Below are 24,678 nucleotides of genomic sequence, written 5' to 3'. Positions count from 1 at the left end.
GGAGTTGACGTATGGCAGCTGCAACAGATTTATACTTGGGAATGGAAAGAAGTACCCTGGCCGCTGCATTTTGGACTAATTGCAGTTTATCCACAACCTGCTGTTGGGCATTCAGCAGGAGGGCATTGCAATAGTCCAATTTCGAAAATATAAGTGTGGAGATCAATGTCATTCCTGCAGCCAGGGGTAAAAAAGGAAGTAGTTTTTTAATTTTCCTGAGGATGAAGAAGGAAGCTGAGGTCACATTATTGACATGATGGATAAAAGTTAGTTTGGTGTCAAACGTGACCCCCAGGTTCCTGACCTTGGCAACCGGTACCGGTGGGGGGCCGAGTTCTATGGGCCACCAGATGTCAGACCACACCGGAGACAGGTTGCCAAAGGTCATCACCTCGGTTTTGTTCGAATTTAGTTTAAGGCAGTTCCCCAACATCCAGGAACCTATGGCTAGTAAAGCCTCCTGAAATCTTGAGGCAACTGCCAAACCATTCTTATGGACCGCCAACACCAGTTGGGTGTCGTCTGCATAGGTGGTCAGATTCAGTCCATAAGTTTTTATGACCCTCGCCAAGTCCGACACATAGATGTTAAATAGTGTCGGACTTAGCGAGGATCCCTGGGGTACTCCACAGGGTAATGTGGTAGTAGGCGAGTAGAAAGTACCAAGTTTCACAGCTTGGGAACGGTTCGCCAAAAAGGAAGCTATTAGGTCTCTGGCTCGAAGATTGACCCCCAGTGCTGAGACACGGTCGATCAAAATAGAGTGATCGACCGTGTCAAAGGCGGCTGAGAGATCTAGCAGAATGAGAGCAGCTGCCCCATTATGATCTAAAATAGCTCTGATCTCATCAGCCGCCTTTATCAGCGCTGTTTCCGTCCCATGGTTCCTTCTGAAACCAAATTGGGTGTCATCCAGCAAATGATGTTGTTCAATGAAGTCAGACAGTTGGTAATTCATGATTGCTTCACAGATTTTTGCTGGGAAAGGAAGAGCAGCTATGGGTCTATAACTAGCTGGTTCTAAAGGGTCCAGAGAAGGTTTTTTCAACAAAGGTTTAATTATAGTTCTCTTCCAGATCTCAGGGTACTCGCCAGTAAGGAACATGGAATTACAAATCTTGGTAAGAGGAAATGTAATAAGTTCACTGAGTTGATTAAATACCGATGCAGGGCACGGGTCCAGAGGTGAGCCTGAGGTAGTAGTGATAATGTATTTGTTAATTGTTTCCGTAGGGACAGGGTGAAATAAAGGAAAAATAGGGCTAGTAACAGGATTTGAAGTGTGTTGAGAATCAGGACCTTTAGTTTGAACCAACGATGTAAAGGTGGCATAGATATTAGTGACTTTGGTGGAAAAATAATCAGCTAGGGAATTACAAAGGTCTTGGGATGGCTCAACTACAGGGACAGAGGGAGGGGTAGATAACAAATTGACTATTTGAAAGAGTTTCCTGGAGGAATTTTGTGCGGACTCTATTTGAAATAGATAGTACGCCCTCTTGTGAGAGATTATGGCACGTTTATAAATGGCTATAGCAGCATTATAGGCACCGGGCCGACCGGGGTCGAAGGAGCTCGCAGGGAACACGTCCTCTCACTCCGCCATCTTGGCCACGCCCCCGAAAGATTGTTTTTAAACCCAAATACAGCTGAGACTGTAGATAAAAAAAAGTCCCTAGGTCAGCACTGTATATGCACATTAAGCGTGGAAAGACTAGAGAGGGAATCAAACAAACAATCTGTTGCCCAATTCATACCCATCGAGCAAACGGAACACTGCATGCCTAGCTATACTACATTGCCGATGTCGTGTTAGGAGAGAGGACTTATCTTTTGTCTCAGCGCTGGGACTGTAAGATACTTGCTCTGTTTTCCCCTTGGGTGCAATGCAAAACTTGATTACCTGCCATGCCCATATGATGGACAGAGAGAACAAACACTTTTACATTTTCTATTCTTTTGTAAATATTACACAAAATATGCACAATGGCTGCCAATTCCATTCTTCAAAAAATTGTTACCTATCCATTTAACTGATGCCCTTAGTTGCATACTCAAACTGGGTAATGAAGAATTGATCCTGCGAGTTGGTACTTTTCGCGAATAGCCATAGGGGCCCGCAAATCTATGTGCAAACCGTGAAGCACATCTGCACTTTGTATCTAACATTATGTACTTTTTATAATGTCACTGTAAGTGTTTTACTATGTAGTTCATCTGTTTATTGCTCACTATACTATGAATTCTTATTATGTTATTTAACTGTCTATTGTGATTTTAATCCTTGTGTATGCTCTACTTTTATGGATACGGTGTTATCCGAATAAAGTCTTTTGGATTGGATAGGAAGCATTTTAAGGACGATATTCTTGTGTTTGGGGGGTCTGTTCATATGCGCAATAAAAATGTGAGCGAAGTCCTGGGCAGATTGAGGGAGGCTGGTCTTACCCTGAGGAAAGACAAGTGCAGGTTTTTGGTGGAGGAGATTGAGTATCTTGGTCATACCATCTCTAGGCAGGGTGTTCGCCCCAAAGTCGACCTGATTAAAGCCATCTGTGATGCTCCTGTTCCCCTCGATAAAGACCAATTACGGTCATTCATGGGCTTAATAGAGTATTACGCAAAGTTTGTGAACTGTTATGCCACTAAAACTAAGGCTGTAAGATTGTTGTTAAGGAAGGGGTGTTTCTTTGTCTGGGGCGAAGCTCAAATGTGTGCTTTTGGCCTTATTAGAAAGGACATTTGTGAAGCTGGTGTCCTGGCACCCTCTGACACCCACCTTTCTACTTTTCTTACTGTAGACACCAGTGCTGGGAGCGGTCTTGTCCCAAGTCCATACTCGGCGTGAGAGAACAGTGGCATGGGCTCAGCCAGATTAGGCAGACTTGCTCCTCGGCTACCAGAAAACAGGTGCAGGGTTTCTCACATTCCAGGCTGCAAAAATGCACAAGCTGACTGCTTGTCTCGCTAGTCTCTGAGGAGCAAGTGTGGTCCGAGTGAAAAGTTCAAGGGGGGACAGGACGGAGCTGTAGCATCCTTGTGTGATGTGGAGGAGTGCGTCGGTGGGGCCTTTTCGGCAGATGAATGGTACATGTGCGCGGATCAAGACTCCACCCTTAAGGATGTTAAATGCATGTTGGTCTCGCTGATAGACAAAAAAGTGCTGTGACCCCCTCTGTTAGACCTTTCATCAAGATTTTGTATTAATTGAGTGTTAGTGAGTCAAAGGTCTTGTGGAGAAATGATAAATTCGTACCTCCATGCAGTTCAAGGCCAAAGATTATTGGGCTTGCCCATGAGGGACATCTCAGGCAGACAATGACCAAGAAGTGGGCGGGGGAGAATTTCTGGTGGCCATGCATGGATGAGCAGATTACCTCTTGGATTGTAAATTGTGAGGTGTGCTTGGAGAGTGAGAAAGGCTCAAGACCGGAGAACAGGCCTCTTTTGGGCACATTGAGGATCCTGGTCTGCCCTAAAGTACCGTTTCTTTAGACTTCATTGGGCCCATGCATGGTGTGGAACAAAGGTTGAGAAATGCATTAGTTACGGTTGATGTTCACTCCAAATGGCTGGTTGTACGCTTTATGTCTGATGTCACGACACGCAAGACCATTGAGCAACTTAAAGTATTGTTTCAAGAGTTGGGCCTTCGCCTCATCCTCTTCACTGATAATGGCACACAACTCGTTTTGCACAAAATGAGGGATTTTCTTGACGAGTGCCGCATCATTCATCACCGCACGACCCTTTACAACTAACCGTGGGCGCAGTGCTCCGCTCCGTCCATGGAGTGTGCGTAGTGTTGCCTATTTCGCGATCCACAAAGTAGGCGTAGTAGGCAGGCTGAGGTGTTACGTAGTTTTCGACTCCGCTTCGCATACAGCCGCCATTTTGTGTTTAGCCGCCATTTTATGTTGCCTCACTCAGGCAGCACGGCTAACGCGATAAATATGGTCTTTCTGCCTTTTCAGCTGCTCCGTGTCTTTCCTGTTAAAAAACAACCCTTGTCCTTGTGTACGGCACTGATGTCAGGGTCTGGCCGAGTTTGCAAAGCCATGTCTAGACTGATTAATCCATGTCTTACTCCACTGTTTTGGTCCCACCATTCTTCTCTGCTTTATCTTGTTTAACTGGCCTTCACTATTCCCTTCGTGTGTTCTCTTGTTACATAACCCTTCTTTTGAAGCATTCTATACATGTTTTGCCACCTGCAAATTGAATTACGGGCACTAGTGTTGATTAACCTGAGGGGAGGAGAGCACACGGGGTCTGAAAGGAGGGTGTGTTTTAGACATCCGATAGCTTGTTTTGGAACTATTTCTATTTGTCAGTTTTGTGTATATTGGGAGTTGTCATTGTAAACTTGTTCTGTATAATAGACTGTGCGCCACGGATTGAAGTGGCAGTCTCCTGAGAACCTACCTGTGTGGTCCTTCTTAGATAACTGTACTTAGCTGCAGCTAATAAATCTACTTGTCTACGCCTAACAGAGTGTCTCGTGTCTTTGTCTGTCGAGGCAGGTGAACCCGGAGATCCTAGGCGTGCCCTGCGCCGCCTGGCCCATAAGGTCAGCTTCTCCAATTGGCGGCCCAATGTGTGGGCGACTTCAGTGGTAGTAGTTTTTGCCCGAGAGTCGTGTGGAGCTTCGCAAGAAAATTCCGGAGGATTTCGCGAACCACGTGAGCGACCCCTGCATGTCGAAGTGGACCGAAGGTCTGATGAAGCGTGGCTACTTCTTCCCGACGGCTGCTGACGACTGCTGCCCTGACTGTCGCCCTGCCTTCGCCCTTTGGTGATGATTGGTATCGCGAGACGTTAGACGGACATCTATTGGCGTGAGAAAAACATTTAGTTAAGTATTTGTGGGTAGCGCCCACTCTTTGTTTTTGTTTTTGTTATTCGATTAGCGCGCTAACCGAAGCCAAGGGGTAAGTACGCTTGTGCTGTGACTCTATTGTCAAAAAATCCCTTGACGTTTGTAAGGAAGTCCAGTTCGTTACGAAATGCCTGGATTTAGTAAGTTTAAGAAATTTTGCTGTTTTGGTTGTTTTAGGGATTCCCGGCTAGAGGATTCTTGTCCGATTCCTCCAGTTGGAACTCCTACTTACGAGCTTTACTCAAAACATGGTCTGGGTCCTATTGTTTTTAATGAAACATGGATCCGATATACTAAAAAGGATGGTGTTTTACAGTGGCCACAAAATGGTTCTTTTGAGCCCGATATATTAGATAATTTGGAAACAATTCTATTCAAGAGAAAAGCCCGGCCGGCAATGTTTGACTCTTTTCGCCTCTGGCGTAAGGAAGCCAAACAGAAAGAAATGAAGCAAATGAAGAAAGATAAGAAAGAGCAGAGTATGTTGATTTTACAGGCTGCCCAACAGTTTAAAAATGACGAAGCTGATCAGGTGATTGAGGTGTCGGAAAGACAACATCGTATGGCAATAGATAGATGTTATCCTGTGTTACCTACTGTATCGAAGAGTAAAACCCCCGATGACGATTCTTTTATGTCCCATTTGTTGACATTACCTCCACCTTATGTGTTAGGTGCTAATGCACCGCCATTACAACCTGCTGTTAATCCAGCTGTTTTGGTTCCTGCACAATTGCCTATTCCTGTGATTCCAGCTCCGCCCCCTTTGCCAGCTACTTCTGTACCCCAATCTTCTGTGCCTCAGCCTCCTCCATCTGTCGTTTCTTTTGCTACGGATTCTTCTTCTGTTCTACAGAATACGTTGTCTCCTGTTTTAGTGTCAGATTCCCCTACAGCACGACGATGTTTAGTCGACACTGCTTCAGGTCTTTTGTCGCCTTTTCTTGGGCCGCTCTACTTTTCCCCTGCATCGTCTAGGAGACAATCCCGTAGTCAGTTTCCGGATTTGGAAGAACGGACTAAATTAGATTCTCTTGCTCGTAATTGGATTATGAGTAGTGTACGTGATATTTTAGATACTTTCCTTCAATGGAATGCGCCTACACAGAGATACGTGTTCAATGCAATGTGCAATACTCTGATTAAAGGATGGGGAGATGTGGATCTGAATTCACCTCCTCAGGATTTATTCAAAATACAGGATCAATTTGATAAAGGACTTATTGTGGGTCCTGCTGTAGAACATGCTATTCAAAAGCTTGTTACTTTTCGATCCGCCTTTTTCTCTCAAAATTCTCTTGAGCCTGATCCCACGGTTCGTCGTAAGATGGCACAATATCCGATGCGAGAAGTTCCTCCAATATGGAGAGATGCGGTTGCACAGGCAGGTAATGTTCCTGGTGTCCCCGCTCATTTTCAGCGTATCTGGGTACATGATCCTTGGAAAAGGTCAGAAGTATTGGCACTTAAACAGTCTTTACCGGATCCTTGTAAGAATCCTGCTGGGTATTATAAAGAGTTGTCCCAGACTGTTGATGCTTGTATTATGAATTTGGCAGATATTGATTTACTTATGGGAAATGTAGTCCCACAAGCAATATGGACCAAGATTCGTAAACAGGATCATGATGCAGCTTTAGGCGGTAATTGGGCTGCTATTACAGCTGCAGATGCAGGACAAATAGGTGGTGCCAAACCGGATGACTTAATTACGGAATTACCTGGAAAAATAATAGTTTTGATGAAAACTATGATGCCTGCGGTGCGCGTTAACTGGGATAAGTTAGCGGCGTGTAAACAAAAGACGGATGAAAGTGTCTCCGACTTCTTTACTCGTTTCGAAGAGACTTTTATCGACCATAGTGGTCAAGACATGAGTACTGAAGGTGGACAGCGAATATTCGTAGATACATTTGTTTTTAATTTACTTCCAGAATTATCGCATAAATTAAAACAATCAGATAATTCGTGGGCTGTTTCTTCCACTGCCCAGATACTGGCTACTACTCAATATTATGAGAATAGGGATAAGGAAGATAAGGAGAAAGCGGAGAAAAAGACTAAAGAATTAAAAACGAAGGTTCTTCTGCAACAGGCTTATCCCCCTCGTTCTGCTCAGCCCCAAGCTCAACAGCCCCCGCAGTTTCAGAGGTTGTTGCAGAAACCGGTACCCTCAGTTCCACGAGTTCCATTGGGTCCTAATCAGTGTGCCTACTGTAAGGAAGATGGTCATTTTAAGAATGCTTGTCCAATTTTATTGCAGCGGTATGGTGGACCATTAGCACCACGGGGTTGTGGTGATTCTCGGTCCATATCCAGAGGTAGGGGACGTGGTGCGTCGACTCAGGAACGACGTCCCTCTCCCCCTCAGGATTCTACAAATTACTTTGATCAGCAGACTTCTCAATCTGCACAATATTACAATGATGACTATTGTCTCGATAATGAGAACGTTGATTTTCATACTAGCTAGGACAGCCATAGGCAAAGTAAGGGAGTCGTATCAGTTCCAGTAGATCAGTAAGGACCTTATGTTAATGTTATGGCATTAGGTGTTACAGAACCATTTCTCTTGGATACTGGTGCAATGAGAAGTTCCATAATGCATTCTAAACTCCCTGGGGCACCTTTGTCTGGCTTAACAAATGTTTCTGTAGGATTTTCTGGCGCCCCAGTTTCAAATCCGGTTTCTTGTCCTTTACCCATTTCTATTGGTCCATACGATTTGGAAGCTCCGCTTCTTTTAACAACAGGTTGCGGAGAGAATTTATTGGGTTTGGACTTATTGAAACGTCTACATGCTACGCTATATTGTTCACCCTCTGGTGTGCACCTCACTTTGGGTGATAAATTGACTTCTCCGATGTATGTATCTAAAGAACAGCTACCACCTGAACTGCGTTCACTTCCTGCTACACTTTGGGCTACGGGTCCGAATGATGTTGGCTTATTGCAAATTTCACCATATGTGATTACCGTTAAACCCAATGTTAAGATGCCACGTGTTCCTCAATGTAAAATATCTAATGATGGTGAAAGAGCCCTGTTGGCCATCGTTCATGATTTGGTTCAGAAAGGTGTGGTCGAAAAGACTAGAGGGAATGTTTGCAATAGCCCTGTTTTACCTATTCTTAAACGTACTGATCCCTCTCAGCCACCTGTGTACCGTTTTGTAATTGATCTTCGAGAGGTCAACAAAATTGTTGTCCCTCAGTTTCCTGTTGTGCCAGATATAACTGCTTTGCTTACTATGATTCCTGCTTCAGCGGTCTGGTTTTCGGTTATTGATCTTAAGAATGCTTTCTTTAGCATTCCTAATGCTGAAGAAAGTAGGGATCTCTTTGGCTTCTCTCTCGGAGGCCGAAGCTTACGGTTTTAGCGTGCACCTCAAGGCTATTGTGAAAGTCCTTCAATATACAGCCAAGCTTTGAATTCTCAGCTTGACACCTTTTCTTTGCCCTCGGGTGCTACTCTTATCCAATACGTGGATGATTTGTTAGTGGCTGCTGATTCGGAAAATATCTGTAAAACTGCAACTGTGTCGCTCTTACAACATTTGTCTGATTTACATCATAAAGTATCATCTTCTAAGTTGCAATATTGCCGACAAGAGGTTACCTATTTAGGTCATCTCTTGTCGAAGGAGGGAAGGCGATTGACCCCAGAACGTATTCATGCGATTGCACGGATGTCTGAACCGTCCACACAAAGAGAAGTGCGTGCTTTCTTAGGCATTACCTCTTACTGTAGACAGTGGATTCCGAATTTTTCCCTACTTGCCTCTGTTGGCACTTACACTTAAAGATACGCCCCAGCCTCTTCCTTGGACTGATGAATGCCAGAAGACTTTTTCTGATTTACGTACTGCTCTGTGTTCTCTCCTGTGTTGGGTACTCCGAATTACAGTAAACCTTTCACGCTCTATGTCCATGAAAGGGAAGGTTGCGCATTATCAGTTCTGACGCAACAATTCGGCGACAAACAAAGGCCGTGTGCCTATTTTTCGGCAACATTAGATCCAGTAGCTAAGGCATTACCTAGTTGCCTCAGAGCAACAGCAGCAGCGGCAATTTCTATTCGTCAATCTGCTGGACTAGTGTTAGATCATACTCTTAATGTTATGGTGCCACATGCAGTAGATACTCTTCTTAACAGGACGAAAACTCAGCACTTAACCAGTGCCCGTTTGTCTGGATATGAGTTAACCCTTTTAGCCAGCCATATTCACATAAAAAGATGTAATGTCCTGAATCCAGCAACATTGTTGCCTATTTTGGATGCAAAACATGTACAAGATCAGCATGATTGTTTTCTTCCCACCGAAGAAGAAACGAAGGGTCGAATAGACCTGAAGGACACACCACTTGTGGGTCCGGATGGGATCCTATGGGTAGATGGGTCTTGTTTCAAGCTTCCTAATGGCGAAACGACAGCTGCTTATGCAGTAACCACGTTGCACACAGTGGTAGAAACTGCACGCATTTCGCAAAATTCAGCGCAAGCTGCAGAGTTGATTGCATTGACCAGAGCATGTGTGTTGGCGAAAGGGAAAAGAGTGACTGTTTATACTGACAGTCAGTATGCATTTGGCGTTGCCCATAGTTTTGGTTGTTTGTGGAAGGAAAGAGGATTCTTTACCTCCCACGGCACCAAGATACAGCATGGCCAATTGGTAACTGACCTTCTTGAATCACTTGCTTTGCCTGCTCAAATAGCTATTGTGAGGTGCAGTGCACATAAAAGGATTACTGACGATGTGGGTCAAGGAAATGCATTTGCGGATGAAATAGCGAGGGAGACAGCGAGGAATGTTGAAAGTCGCATGTACGTTGCGGGCCCTGCAAGATGGGTCGCAGAAGGTGGTATGTGTGAAGACACAGTGGAAAGCGATTCAGAAGGAGGCCACCGAGAAAGAATTGAGTACGTGGAGAGAAAGTACGGGAATGTTGGATAGTATGAGATGTTGGACGGAATTGTCAGAGCATCAACGATTGTTGTTACCAGATGCGTATGTACTGCCTGTAGTTACTATGGCTCATGGACCAGCCCATATTAATGCAAGGGGTATATGCAAGCTATTAACTCCAGTATGGCAAAATGAAGGTATTCCTAAATGTGCCAAAAATGTGGTGAAACACTGCATTGTTTGTTTGATGCACAATCCAGGAAAGGGAACTCCAACTCCAGCAGGTCACTTTGCACCCCCTACGTACCCATTCGAGGTACTGCAAATAGACTATATCCATATGGAACGCTTTACCAATCTCAAGTATGTCCTGGTGGTGGTTTGTGCCTTTTCCAGGTGGATAGAGGCCCACCCCCTAAAGGACAACACTGCCTTGTCCTCTGCAAAAATACTTTTGAAGGAATTTTTCCCGAGGTTTGGTTTGCCGCCCATTGTCTGGAGTGACAATGGAAGTGAATTTATAGGTCAATTCATGCAAAAGGTGTGTGTGGGTCTAGGCATTAGACAGAAATTCCATGCGGCAAACCATCCTCAGTCAGCGGGTCTGGTAGAGTGCTATAATGGCACTCTCAAACTTAAATTAGCAAAGATTCAGGCCAGCACAGGTCTTTCCTGGCCTGATGCCTTGCCTTTGGCACTTCTTTCAACTAGAACGACTGTTCATTCTCGTTTGGGGCTTAGCCCATACGAGATTGTTTTCGGACGCCCAGCTAACGTTTGGGGAGTCCCCACACCCAAAAAGTATTCAGACATTCCGTATCCGTTGTTGGTTGACTACTTGCATGATCTCACCACTAAATTGCATGTTATTCGTCAACAGGTCCAAAACGCTTTGCCAGAGGCCTCCTCAGATCCCGGACACTCCATCCAGCCTGGGGACTGGGTGTGTCTGAAGAACTTCCAGAGGAAAAAGAACTTGGAACCTCGTTGGGGGCCGCCGAGACAAGTGTTACTCACAACTCGTACAGCTGTCAAAGTCGTCGGAAAGAAAAACTGGATCCACGGCGTGCATTGCAAACGGGTGCCTTTGCCTTTACCTTATGACCAGTGGGTCCGAGAAGGTGTCCGTGATAGTGAGTGTCAGAAGGTACCCAGATTCGTACCGTTCAGCAGTGCACACCTGGATTGGACTAGCTCAGAGAAGGAAGACGATGACGTCTTACAGGAAGCTGTACCTGTACATTTAAGACTCAATCTAACAGATCCTGAAGATTTATTTAAGGACCAAACGATACCCGGAAAGAGACGATACAATCTGAGAAGGAGGTTGCCTAAAGACAATTAATTTTTTTTATTTTTTATTTTGTCTAAAAAAGATAACGTCCTTTTTTTCCTTTATCCATCAAGTTGCAGGGTCACGGTAGGAGTCTTGAGCTGTGACCTGAATAGTGACTAGGTCAACAGGACTTGCAGTGTCATAGGACGGCTAAGAATCACAGCCAAGTGATTAAGGAAGATTATCGTGAGCAACGCCTTTAGAGTAATGGATAGTACAGGAAAAGGGAGTGATATTAAAATAATGAAAATAGCTCATTTTAAGAAATTATTATTCAGTCGTTGTGGCGTAGCATTGTGTACTTTAGTATGTTTATGTAGTTTATTATCATGCATAGGATGGCTTATACATGTCCTACAGTTAGTACCTGTTCCCACTTCTGTCCCTCTAACTCCCTCTACTAGTGTTTCTCCGCATAAATTTTACTCACTCCCAGACCACGAGCAAATGAGAAGAATGGAATATCTCAACAATTCGTTCATTCAATTGCTACACCAGCATCAATTGATAGTAAATGTTACTGATTGTTGGGTTTGTGGTCTCATACCACATAATACACAAAGAGGGATGCCGTATCTAGTCCTCCCATTTTCGTATGAAGGTTCTGCTTGGGCCTATCTGGCTATGTTTTCCAATGCATACCAGAACTTACTTCGATATCCTTCTGGTGGATCATATAATGGTGGAGTGGATTTCAGTCACAGTCATTTGTTAAAGGGTATTGGAACGATGGCAAAGATTGCTGACATTAGCAAGATTCCCAAAGAAGAGAAGAGAGCATACGATGGGTGGAATATAACTCGTTATACTCTCAGCCTCACTGACAAGGTTAAACAGCAGAGTTTTACACCGATTTGGGTTCTACCCCAAAGAGGTCATTTGTGCTTACAAATAAATGGCCAGAATACCAAAACTAAGCAAGAGAGGAGTAATTGCTCCCATACTTATGTTTATACTCCTTCTCCATTCTTATGTTTATACTCCTTCTACTCCCGCACCATTGGTGGCATCTCAAGGTACATATTTTATCTGTCATGACAAAGCTTATACATGGCTTCCCTCATACTTCTCGGGAACGTGTTATATAGCTTTTCTCCTTCCCCCTACATATACTGCTCCTGCTGATTATCACAGAAAGAGAGTTGGTAGAGGAGTTGTAGATTCGGAAGATACAGCAGGACAAGACGAGGGGATTTTCTGAAAGGGTTTCTTCCCTTTTGGGGTCCGATGGTCAATAGCAGAAATATCAGACAATTAGTTCGCGTGGTTGATGCCACAATCAATATAACTTCCGGAGCATTAAAGAATTTGATCGCCGAACTTCAGGCGGATCGACTTATGACTTTACAGAATAGAATGGTTTTAGACATAGTTCTTGCAGATAAAGGAGGAGTCTGTAAACTGATTGGATCTAGTTGTTGCATTTATATTCCTGACAATGCCCCTACAGTATACCAAGCCATCTCTAAGCTACATGTCATCTTTGAGTCTATTCACCAAGATACTGGAGATTGGTCTGTGATGGGATGGTTTTGGGGACTACTGTCCACTTGGGGATGGAAAGTGTTAACTTTCCTTGGAATGATTTTAGCGATCATCTTTTCCTGTTGTCTCTGTCTACAGTGTGGCCCAGCCATTTGTGGACTTTGTGCCACGATCTGTGTCTCCTAACCAGTAGCACAGTAGACAGAAAATATTAAGATGATGGTGCAACAACACCTCAATGACCTTATGACCATTGATATCGACTCAGACTAACATGGGTCCCTTCGTGCTTTGCCAGAGCATGGCAAAAGGAGGGACTGAGGTTACGTAGTTTTCGACTCCGCTTCGCATACAGCCGCCATTTTGTGTTTAGCCGCCATTTTATGTTGCCTCATTCAGGCAGCACGGCTAACACGATAAATATGGTCTTTCTGCCTTTTCAGCTGCTCCGTGTCTTTCCTGTTAAAAAACAACCCTTGTCCTTGTGGCCGGCACTGATGTCAGGGTCTGGCCGAGTTCGCAAAGCCATGTCTAGACTGATTAATCCATGTCTTACTCCACTGTTTGGGTCCCACCATTCTTCTGTGCTTTATCTTGTTTAACTGGCCTTCACTATTCTCTTCGTGTGTTCTCTTGTTACATAACCCTTCTTTTGAAGCATTCTATACATGTTTTGCCACCTACAAATTGAATTACGGGCACTAGTGTTGATTAACCTGAGGGGAGGAGAGCACACGGGGTCTGGAAGGAGGGTGTGTTTTAGACATCCGATAGCTTGTTTTCGAACTATTCCTATTTGTCAGTTTTGTGTATATTGGGAGTTGTTATTGTAAACTTGTTCTGTATAATAGACTGTGCGCCACGGATTGAAGTGGCAGTCTCTTGAGAACCTACCTGTGTGGTACTTCTTAGATAACTGTACTTAGCTGCAGCTAATAAATCTACTTTTCTACGCCTAACAGAGTGTCTCGTGTCTCTGTCTGTCGAGGCAGGTGAACCCGGAGATCCTAGGCGTGCCCTGTGCCGCCTGGCCCATAAGGTCAGGTTCTCCAAGGCTACGCACACGCCGTGGAGGAGCAAAGTTGCCCACCACCCGCCTCCCGCCTCCTTCCCGCCCTCTTTTAAATGGCCTTATAATCTCTAAAAGCATAATAAAAGTAATTAAAAAGATTTACTAGAGATGTGGCGCCCCGGGGCTCCTTCTTTCTGCTTTATCGCGACTTCTTCCTGACAAATGCGCATGCGTGGGCGCTCGCGAATGCTCATTTCTTGGGAGTTAATTTCTTTTTAAACTTGAATCTCCCAAGCTAGTGATAGTGCCCACTTTAACCCCTCTCCACACAAAGCCTCACTCCCCCCATGCTGGCATCAATCCGGCACACCACAGACCACACTATGTGGCCCGTGGAAAAATGTTTGCGAGTACCCCTGCTTTGGGTTATACTCCAATGCAAATCACGATTTGCGTGGAATGTAAATTTCACCACAAATATGTGCATTGGGTTTGCATTAAAAAAGCAATGGCAAACATGATGCAAAGTGTTCGTAAATCTGGGTCTGGCTGTCAGCATTTGGTGATAATTTAGGAAAGATATTTGTGTGCTACCTTTCTATAGGTTTAAACAAGTTGCCCATGTCTGAATCCTGCCTTCCCTTTATCAGCATTACAAAGCAGATCATGATGTCACATCAGCTCGTCTAAAGACCATGATTTTTTCAGCGACTATAATCTACTTCGAATTATATCTGCTATGTAGCCCAAGTGAAGGATATTGTCATACTCTAACAGTAAAGACTTCAAAATAATGGAAAAGCAACTTAGATAAATATTGCTTATGCTCACATAAGTTGTGAGTCATTTATATTTATTTATTTAGCAGGCTTATATAACACAGGCAAGAACCAATGGCTGAGACAGTACTGCCACTGACCCACTCTGCCCACTGCATAAGACAATGATATGTGAACCAAAGGAAAAACTGTATCAATCATTGCCAAGAGCACTGACCTGTGGACAGTAGCAGCCTGGTAGGCACTCAGGCATATCCTGGCATGTGTCCTTCTGGTGGTGGGTAGCGCATAAACCAGAGCAGGGAGTGCCACATGGGTGAAACTCAAATGGCGGTTGACAGCTGGATTCTGTGGGGGCATAAGATCAAAAGAGGAGTCAAACTAAGCTCCAAAATTCAACAAAAAGTGAGACACTGGACAAGAATCGCGACAGAAACAATTTGTAACCGGTCAACTCAAATTTCAACTTATGAGGTACAGAAGGGGTCACCAGCAAACCAGGAATATGGCACATACAATACAGTACCTGCAGTTGATGGATTCACTTGTTACTACTGCCAGATAAGTTAGTATGCATTGAAGAGTAATAAGATGGCAATGCAACAGTTATGAAAAAGGAGCTGTGGAAAGACTTTTAAGTCACAGCAACCAAAGTTGTATTTAATTCAGGCCATAGTATCTCATGTTTGTTTCTTGATGTCTCACCTGAGCAGTCCGATAGGTCACAAGTTCTGACGTCAGTCATCAGTTCCTTGCACGGCACAGTCCCATAACTGGGGCTCAGCAGATTTCGATAGCGCATCTGCACCAGAGATCGGCAGGAACACTCACTCCAGTCTGTCCAGGGGCTCCATAAACAATCTCCTAGAAAGGAATGAGAAAGAAAATTCACTTGAAGAGAAGGCACTGACAGCACTGAGACAATATGGTTTGTATGTCAGAATATCATTAAAAAACTTGGTTTGACAGAAATATTGTGTCTTAAATATCCTTTACAAAAGCATTGTCCCATTGAATGCAGGTTTTCCATTATTAATGATATGAACAAAAGAAAAAGAGTAGTGGCATGGGGGGAGGCATCGGTATGGTCTTTGACATTCCAGAGCACTTTCCAGTTACTCAGGCGCTTCAGAAGAGACAGAGATGACAGGGCAGTATAAGCAAGGAAAAATCTCAGGTTAGACACTGCCAACATAGACTTGAAACCCTGTCAGTCATCATAAAAAAATCCCAAGGGACAATTAAATCAGTGATGGGAAAAGAGAACCCAATGTAATAATGTGGGACTGCTTTACTAAGTGAAGATGCTCATCTGTCAGCATTGTAAAAATATCCTTAATTCAAGTAATTCGTTTTTGCAGTTTTCCTTTCAAATGTAAGTTGCTGATTTTTGAAAGCTATCAGTTATTACAAAGTATCAAAAGTATTGATCCAAGCTCTACAAACATTCTGAAAAGTAGCAAGATATTGGACCACATTTTGTTCTGCTGTTTGAAAATAAACAGAGCGAAGAGATTTTGCTAATAATTTCCCTTGCTGAAAATAATAGTAAGTAAAAACATAACTCTTTTTGCACTTTTAAATGTTCATTGAGTGACTAAAATTATATGAAATCAATTTCAAGTATTTAGGCCAATTTACTAAGTTGTAGCATAAAATGTTAATGAACAAGTTACTTACATTCAGTAACGCCTTATCTTGTAGAGACATGTTCTAGCTGTAGATTCCTTACTTTAGAATTTCCCAGGCTTCTGGCTGGGTCCGGAAGACTTTTGCTCAAGCAATAACCTTGGAGCATCGGTAGGTGGAGTCGGTTGGTGTCGCGTAACATCGTCGGCATTCTCCGCACCGAAAGTGACGTCTGCCTCACCTATATAGGAGCCACCTTGGCGCGTTGAAGTCGGTTACTTTTCATGACTCCATGCCAAGAGCTCGGAGCCATGAAGTGCACTGATAGTGTTGTGTTTAGAACAACTAGGGCCCTTAAAACCCTGGCCCTTAAAACCCTGACCCTAAAAACCAGTTCGCAGAGCGGGGGATGGGTTGGTCGGTAAAGAATTTGCATTAGGTCTCTTCAAGATAAGGTGCTACCGAAGGAAAGTAACTTGCCCATCTGATAGAGACATCTAGCCACAGATTCTTTACCTTAGACTAGATACCCAAGCAATGTCAATACCCAGGGGAGGGACTGCAGACAAGTTTAGACCAGGTAGTCCTGCAGGACAGAACAGCCAAAAAGGCCACCCCTGAAGACATGACTGTCCAGGATGTAGTACTTAGTGAATGAGTGCAGTGATGCCCAGGTTGCTGCCTGACAAATGACAAGGCCTGGAACACCACATTGCAACGCTGTGTTCACAGACTTAGCTATGGTGGAAAAAGCTCCTATGCCTTCAGGAGGAGTTTTCTTGGCCATAGCGTAGCAAATTTTGATGCAGAGGATGACCCATTTTGAGATATTCCTCTTCTGAACCACACAACCTATCTTTGATCCAACGTACCCCACAAAGAATGGGTCATCCACCTGGAACTCTTTAATGCGGTAAAAGTAGAAAGCCATTGCTCTTTTTGGATCCAGGCGGTGGAGTCACTCCTACTCTTTAGAGGGGTGCGGAGAAGCGGGCAAGGTGACAGATTGCTCCATTTGGAATGGTGGTACTACTTTCAGTAAGAAACAGTCCTTAGTGTGAAGCACCAACTTATCAGGGAAGATGGTCAGGTAAGGAGACCTGGATGACAGTGCCTGAAATTCACTCACCCACCTGGAACAATTATTGCTACCAAAAAGGGCTGCTTTGATGGCAAGCAGTTGGAGGGGGCAGTAGTGCAGAGGTTCGAATAAAGCACACATTAGGAAAGTGAGAACCAAATTAAGCTCCCACTGAGGCATGATGAATGGATACAAGACACTTCAGAAATCTATTTACAATAGGAGATTTAAATAAAGAGTGTTAGTGTGGCAGCCTCAAGAAGGCAAACACAGGGAGATGATGGACGGAGCACTGAAACTTTACAGACAATCACCCCCAGTCAGAGATCTGGGTTGAATACATCATTGTTCTTTAGCTCACTTTCCCACCCCAGTTCAGACACAGCTATATGCAAGTCAGCCTTGACCCTTTGCCTCGTGGGAACAGTCCAGCTCGAACTGTCAAGCTATGTCTTCCCTGGACCGGAAACGAGCATCCTGGGACCGGTTTCGGGCTAACAGCCCTCATCAGCTAGGCTAGCTTGAATCCAGTGGCAAAGTGAGTAAGGGACCCACGTCTGGGCATACCCTGCCAACTTAGGGCGAAAAAAGCAAACACAAGGAGATGATGGACGGAGCACTGAAACTTTTCAGAAACTCACCCCCGTCACAGATCTGGATTGAATCCATCATCGTTCTTTAACTCACTTTGCCACCCCAGTTCAGACACAGCTATATACAAATCAGCCTTGACCCTGTGCCTCATGGGAACAGTCCAGCCCGAACTGCCAAGCTATGTCTTTCCTGGATCGGAAACGAGCATCCTGGGACCGGTTTCGTGCTAACAGCCCCCATCAGCCAGGCAAGCTTGAATCCAGTGGCAAAGTGAGCAAGGGACCCACGTCTGGGCATACCCTGTCAACGTAGGGTGAAAAAAGCAAACATAAGGAGATGGTGGACGGAGCACTGAAACTTTTCCGACACTCACCCCCAGTCACAGATCTGGGTGGACAGGTCAGACAAATACCCTTCAAGAGTGCCCAGGGCAGAGCTCTGCTGGTCAAGGGACAAAATAAAGAGAAGGATTTGAGAGAGGGAAGCAGAAAGAGGATCAATAGACCTTAACATACAATATATATATATTTTTTTTTTACCACTGGCAGAGATACACAGTCTTGGAAGTGGGACCCCTGGCTGCCAAAATAACATTGTACACTTCAGGAGGAAGGTCGAATGCTATCAGCTGCCGCCACTCAATCTCCAAGCAACAAGGTGTAGAGTTGACAGATTCGGGTGGAGGACCCTCCTCTGCTGCCACAACAAAAGATCCTCCTGAAGGGGCAGCCTGATCGGAGTTTCGAAGCTCAGTAGGAGAAACTCAGGATACCAGACTCTTCATGCCTAATCCAGATCCACAAGAATGACGAGCACTCTGGACATGAGTGGTATTGGAAGAAAGGCGTACAGGAAGCCTGAGCTCCACTTGAGATGAAAAGCGTTGCTGAGTGAGTGCCGGCTTCGGAAAATCCAGTGCACAAAACTTCTGACTGCTCATCCTTGACGGAGGCAAACAGATCTAACCAAGGCTCTCTCTGCTTCTGAAAGAGACCATGTGTGCAACCTCAGCATGGAGGCACCATTTATGATCCACCAGGCATAGATGGCTGAGTTTTTCTGCCCTGGCATTCAGGGAGCCTTCCAGGTGTTAAACCACCAAGGATATGCTTTTCTGTTCCAGCCATGCCCAGAGAGGCAGGGTCTCTTGACAAAGGGTCCACGACACCACCCCGCCCTGTTTGTTGCAGTACCACATAGCAGTGGTGTTCTCCGTGAACACCTGAGCCAGCTTTCCCTTGATAGAAGGAGAAAAAAGCTATCAATGCCAAGAGAATCAATTGGAGCTCCAGCAACTTGATGTGGAGTCTGGATTCCACCGGAGACTAGAGTCTTCTGATCGCCACCTCTCTCAAATGGCTGCCCTATCCCAGAAATGGGCATCTATCATTACTGTGTGATCTGGTTGGGGAAAGGAGAGGGCTCTGTCTCTGACCCAATTGTGGTTGGTCAGCCACCACTTCAGGTCCTGTGCAGTTCTCTCCGAGATCTGGACCATGTCGGAGAGAAGAGATTCCACTGATGCTGCGCCTAATGGAACTTCAAGTCTCATTGCAGAGCCTGCATATGCCATCTGACATGTGTCACTATCAGGATGCAGGAGGCCATGAACCCCAGCAGCCTCAGAGTCAGTCTCACCGAAATCGAGGATAGAGGCTGAAACATTGTTATCATAGCCTGAACACCCTGGACTTGCCACTAATGAGGATAAGCTTGAAACTGCACTGTGTCCAGCATCTGAGAGGCAGTCAAGTGTTACTTCGGCATATTGATAGGGACCCCCAGTGAAAAAAGGAGGTTTGCCATGGTCTGGAGGTGGGAGAGGACAGTCTGAGGCGAGCTTGCCTTCAACAGCCAGCTGTCACGAGAGGGAAAGACTGGCACCCCTGATCTGTGCAAATGAGCTGCGACCATCACCATTACCTTGGTGAAAACTCGAGGGGCTCTGGAAAGGCTGAAGGGGAGCACTGTGAACTGAAAGTGCTCAAGGCCTACAGTGAACAGTAGGTAACGCCGATGGGCAGGCAGGATGGGATTGTAAAAATAGGCATCCCCCATGTCCAACGCTACCATCCAGTCTCCAATGTCTAAGGCAGACAGAACCTGAGCCATAGTGAGCATTTTGACCTTTTCCTTTTTGAGGAAGTAGCTGAGGGCTCGCCGATCTAAAATAGGATGAAGGCCCATGCCCTTTTCGAGGCCAGAAATTAATGTTAATAGCAACTACAGGCTACTTCCTGGTGCCAGATACCTCTCTATGGCTCCCTTGGCCAAGAGAGTCCTGACTTCCTCCTGTAGCAATTTCAGGTGGTTCTCTGTCAGCTGGTTGTATTATGGAGGCATGGAGGGAAGGGTAGTCTCAATGGGGAGGGAGTAGCCATTTCGTACTATCTGAATAACCCACCTGTCCGGTGTGATGTTTTGCCAGTGATGGAGGTTATGGCTTACACTACCACGAACTGGCCACCCGTGATCTTGAAAGGCCGTCTAGGAAGGTTTGGAGGCTGCAGTGGACTGATTCGACCTCTGCCTGTCCTTCCATCGGGGTCTAAAGGAGCCACGTCCACGGCAGTGCAGAGGTTGCTGAACTTGCGCGGTCTTGTGGCTGTGATATGTCTGGCATGGCTGAGAGCCCCTTTCATGGCCACGCAAGAGGGGAAAAGGAAAAGGTTGGTCACTGAGAGGCCCCAGGACTTGGCCTCAGCCCACAAGTCCTTAACGTCCTCCACGACCATGTATGCCTGGTCTCTAAAGAGACGGTGCCATCAAAGGACATGTCCATAAGGAAAGCCTGGACAGCCCCAGAAAAGCCAGAGTTTCTCAGGCAGGCATGGCATCGAACAGCCACCATCTATGACATTGCCCTGCCCAGCAAGTGGGTGGTGTCAAGCCTGCAATGAATGGAGAACTTTGTTGCTTCACTCCCGTCTGATACTGCTTAGGAGAGAATGCCGCAGCCCTCCTCCGGGACCTGAGGGTGCACTTGTGCAACCGTTTCCCCCAAAGAGTGGGTGTTATGGCTCAATAGACATGCAGTGTGCACTGACCACAATGCAAGGCTGGAGGAAGACAAAATGTCTTGCCCCAGCTATCCAGCCTCTTGGATTCCCTGTCCAGGGGTACGGAAGGGAACGTGCCTTGTGAGGCAGAGGCTTGGACCACCAAGCTCTCAGGAGCAGGGTGGTCGATGAGGAATTTTGGGTTGCCCAGCGCAGGGCGATGAAAGTGGGCAATTATCCTATTCACAGAAGCCCCTGTGCTGGGCTTGAACCTCCTTGAAAGGGAAGAGAGGTTCCAAGGAGGAGACACCCAGCTGCAGGATCTCTGCTAAGATGGTTATTTTGACCAACACAGAAGGGAGCTGAAGGTCCAGGACCTCAGCTGCCCTTCTCACCACCATAGCATATGAAGCTCTCTCCTCCATAGCCATGGTAGGGGGAAAAATCACACCAGAATCTGGAGAGCTATCCAGTCCTCTGCCTCACCCAGTTCTTCATGCCAGTCCACTACATGCTCAGGCTGATTTTGTAATGGTTCCTGTAACCCCTCCCAATCTTCCTCCATTTCTGGCTCTTCAAAATAAAGCTGAGAAACAGACCTAGGACACAAGGGTGCAGTCAGGGCTAGAATTGCTGTCTGCAGGCGCCGCTCCAGCTAGTCGGGGATAAGAATGAGGTTGGTGCCTCTGGGAGGCGCTGGCAGTGCTGGGAGTCTCGGTGTAGGGGTCAGTAGCGGGGAAGGTCACAATGGCACAACTGGCACCAATCTGGATCCACCACCGGATCTATTGGGGGCATGGGCACCTGGGTCAGAGCCACTAGTGCGGAATTCGATGGAGCTCCCTTTAAGCCTCTGGGGCCCGAAGACATGCCAGGAGGGTGAGGCACATGGCATCATAGAATTCTTTAAGTTGGGGGGGTTGCTCCGGCTTCTGGAAAGGCAGGGAAGCCCAGAGCCAACCCAGGCGCAGGTTCCGCAGAACAAGGCCCAGAGTGTCGAAACTCCTCCGTCACGTCAGCCAATGGACAGGAAGCAGTTGAAGCTTCATTCAAATTCTTGTTTCTTGTGCCTCTTGCCTGACCGACCCGATGACTTTGAGCGGGAGGTTGAAGACTCACGACTCCAGGGGCGGTGCCCGGACCTTCCCCTTGATAGAGACCGAGAACCAGACCTCTGTGGCAAATGGCATGGAGCTGGGTGATGGCCACAAGCAGCTTTAGGGACCGCTCACTCAAAGCCTTAGGAGCCATAGCCCAGCAGTTGGAGCACAACTTCCAGTCATGGTTGCCCTCCAGGCACCAGAGACAAATTAAGTTTTGATCCGTCACCAACATGATGCGATGGCAGGCGCCACACTGCTTGAATCCAGACATCTTGTTTGACATTGTGGAAAACACTATACAGCAAAATTGTCGACAAAACGTCAGAAGAATCCTGGAAAACAATGACAGAGGGTAGCTCTCTTCATGGATCTGCACTAGTTGGCACTGAAAGAAAATAACTGATGTCACAGGTGACACAGACGACGACGTCACTTGGAGCCGACTGACGCCAACTACTGGTGCTCAAGGGTATTGCTCAAGCAAAAGTCTTCCGGGTCCGACTGACGCCTGGGAAATTCTATGGTAAGGAATCTGCAGCTAGATGTCTCTATCAGATTTAGTATTTCAGAGGTGCAGGGTGCATTACATATATGAATTGTCCCATTATCTCTAAAATAATGGACATAATATGCGTTTACATTTGTTTTAGAATTCACAAACTCCAATTCAACAGTAAGTTTAAGACTGCTGAGACTCTACAGTCGGGACAGAGAAATCTGCACATGAAAAAAGATAAATGGCCAAATCCAGAAAGGTAAAGTTAGACTAAAAGTCTATCTTCAGACCTAAGTCTAACTTTACACCTGAAGACTAACTTTACACATGAAATCTAAGTTTAGACCTGAAGTCTACATTTAGATCTATTGTAAATAATTTTAGTGATAATAACTCAACTTGACTACTAGTAAGTTTACTAGAAGTAAACTTACTAGCAGTAACTTACCTTTGTGAATACAGAAAAGTAGTAAAGTGAGACTTTTGGTCTAAGTTAGACTTTAGGTCGGAACTTAGACTTCAGGGGTAAAGTTATACTTCAGGTGTAGAGTTAGACTTTTGGTCTAAGTTCACCTTCGTGAATCGGTCCAAAATATGCCTTTCTTTTTATGTGTGGCAATCTCTTCCCTCAAAGCAGAGACTCCGCAGTCATAAATTTACTATTAAATCTGAGTTTATAAATTCCAAAATAAATGCAAACGTACACAAAAGAGTGTTTCACTTTGTGAATCAGGCTCACAGTAATTAAGGAGAAATATCTACATGCTGGGAAATGATAAAAAAAAACACAGACAGATGTGACATTATACAATTCCTGCAAAGTGGTCAAGCTCCAGTGAAGGGCGCTAGCATTCACTGCTGACATTATCCCTTCCTGCTCTCGAATTTGATTCCAGAGACCCTACCTTCACAGGGCTGGGCATAGCAAGCCTGGACATCAGTGCGCTCACTCTCATTACACGGGTCTCCTTGACTCTCCAGGATGGGGCAGTGACAAACACCCTTCCTGCTGGTGATCCCTGTGCCACAGCTTTTAGAACAAGGACTCCACTCTGACCAGATGCACCATTCACTGTCTAAAAAGAAGAAAATGAAAGAACTAAGCATTATATGATAAAACAGACATGAAGCTCCACAGAGATCATTAGGAAGGATAGCTGGCCTATGAGAGAGCGCAAACTGACCTAAATGTATGAGTGCATCACACTTACCCGTAGTAAGCACAAATCATGAGGAGAAATGCCATGAGTGCTAATAGTATTTGTAATTATATTCTGAATGTATAGCTAATGTAGAGATTTAAGTAGAAGTGGAACTAAGACAGAAATGTGTGACATTATATGATTTTATTAGATGTGATTATTCCTGAATCCATGTCGTGTAGCTGTTAAAATGTAAGATGGCATGTGGTTAAACGCAGAATGTGGTAGGCCTCAGGGCCAGAGCTAGAAGGGAAGGGGAAGGTGTTTCCTTTCACGACATAGATTGTACTAATGTTTTGGTCATTGCATTAATGGGCCATGATTTATAGATGTGTTTACTGAATAATAGAATAAGAGTATTAACATGCTTTAATTAATGAAGAAGTTGAATGCTATAATCATTATGAGAAATGCTGTAGGCCTGAAATGTTTTAACGTTGGTTTACACGTACATGTCTGGGCCAAGAAATGTTGCGAACCTTTTTGGAAGTCTATGAGAGTTGGGATCTTGGCTGCAGATGTCTGTCTGCAAGAGAAAAGGGGGAATCCAATTATAAATAATATGAATAGAGGTTTGTTCAGGAGACGGCCCAGACATGGAGGAGGGTTCCGGAATGTTTAAGGGGTATCAGCGGGCCGGAGAAGAGTCTGAGAAGCAAGGTCAACTCCAACGTATGCGGCCCAATACAAAGCAGCATGGAAAAAGCCAGAAGCTACACCACGTGAGGGGCGTCTCACGAGGGGCGTCTCAAATGTTGTTGACTGTTTTGTATTAGGGACAGCACCCTTGGGTGGAGTTAGAGCAGATACCTGAGGACCCTTTAGAGAGCGGATGGGTAGGCAGAGAGGGGTCATGACTGGAGAACTATAGGTTTTCACCAAGAGACTAAGAGTGAGTGACTTCCCTTGGGGGTCATTCACTGCTGACACCTTTGATAGGATTGGGATTTGGTTAAGTAGGGATACCATCTAGAGCAGGGTAGGGACAGCCTAACCTGTGCGTTTTTCCTCCAACTTAAATGAAGGAGAGATCTCAATATGCGTCAATGCTGATAGCTTTATTATTCTTAGAACTTGTGTTAGTAATTTCCGTTGCTCGTCTGAGGGCTTTCAGAGAGCACATGTATGTAGTGGGACCTGTGTATCTCGTGAATCTCATTCTGAGATGCCTGTATTT

General features: G+C 45.3%; 1 protein-coding gene across 1 annotated transcript in view; it reads right to left on the bottom strand.

The window, feature by feature from the left end:
• The window catches only part of LOC144784018 (SCO-spondin-like), a 1,726,865-nt gene that overhangs the window by 337,753 nt on the left and 1,364,434 nt on the right, over positions 1-24,678 (bottom strand). The window contains exons 101-103 of the mRNA XM_078662721.1: positions 23,205-23,375; positions 15,103-15,261; positions 14,615-14,745 (exon numbers count right to left, since the gene is read on the bottom strand). Of these exons, the coding sequence (XP_078518847.1) occupies positions 14,615-14,745; positions 15,103-15,261; positions 23,205-23,375 (461 nt within the window). The remainder of the gene's footprint in view (positions 1-14,614; positions 14,746-15,102; positions 15,262-23,204; positions 23,376-24,678) is intronic.

Source organism: Lissotriton helveticus, chromosome 10, assembly GCF_964261635.1.
Source record: "Lissotriton helveticus chromosome 10, aLisHel1.1, whole genome shotgun sequence".
NCBI lineage: Eukaryota > Metazoa > Chordata > Amphibia > Caudata > Salamandridae > Lissotriton > Lissotriton helveticus.
The sequence above is the reverse complement of the archived record's forward strand: the minus strand, read 5'-3'. Positions and strand labels throughout refer to the sequence as shown.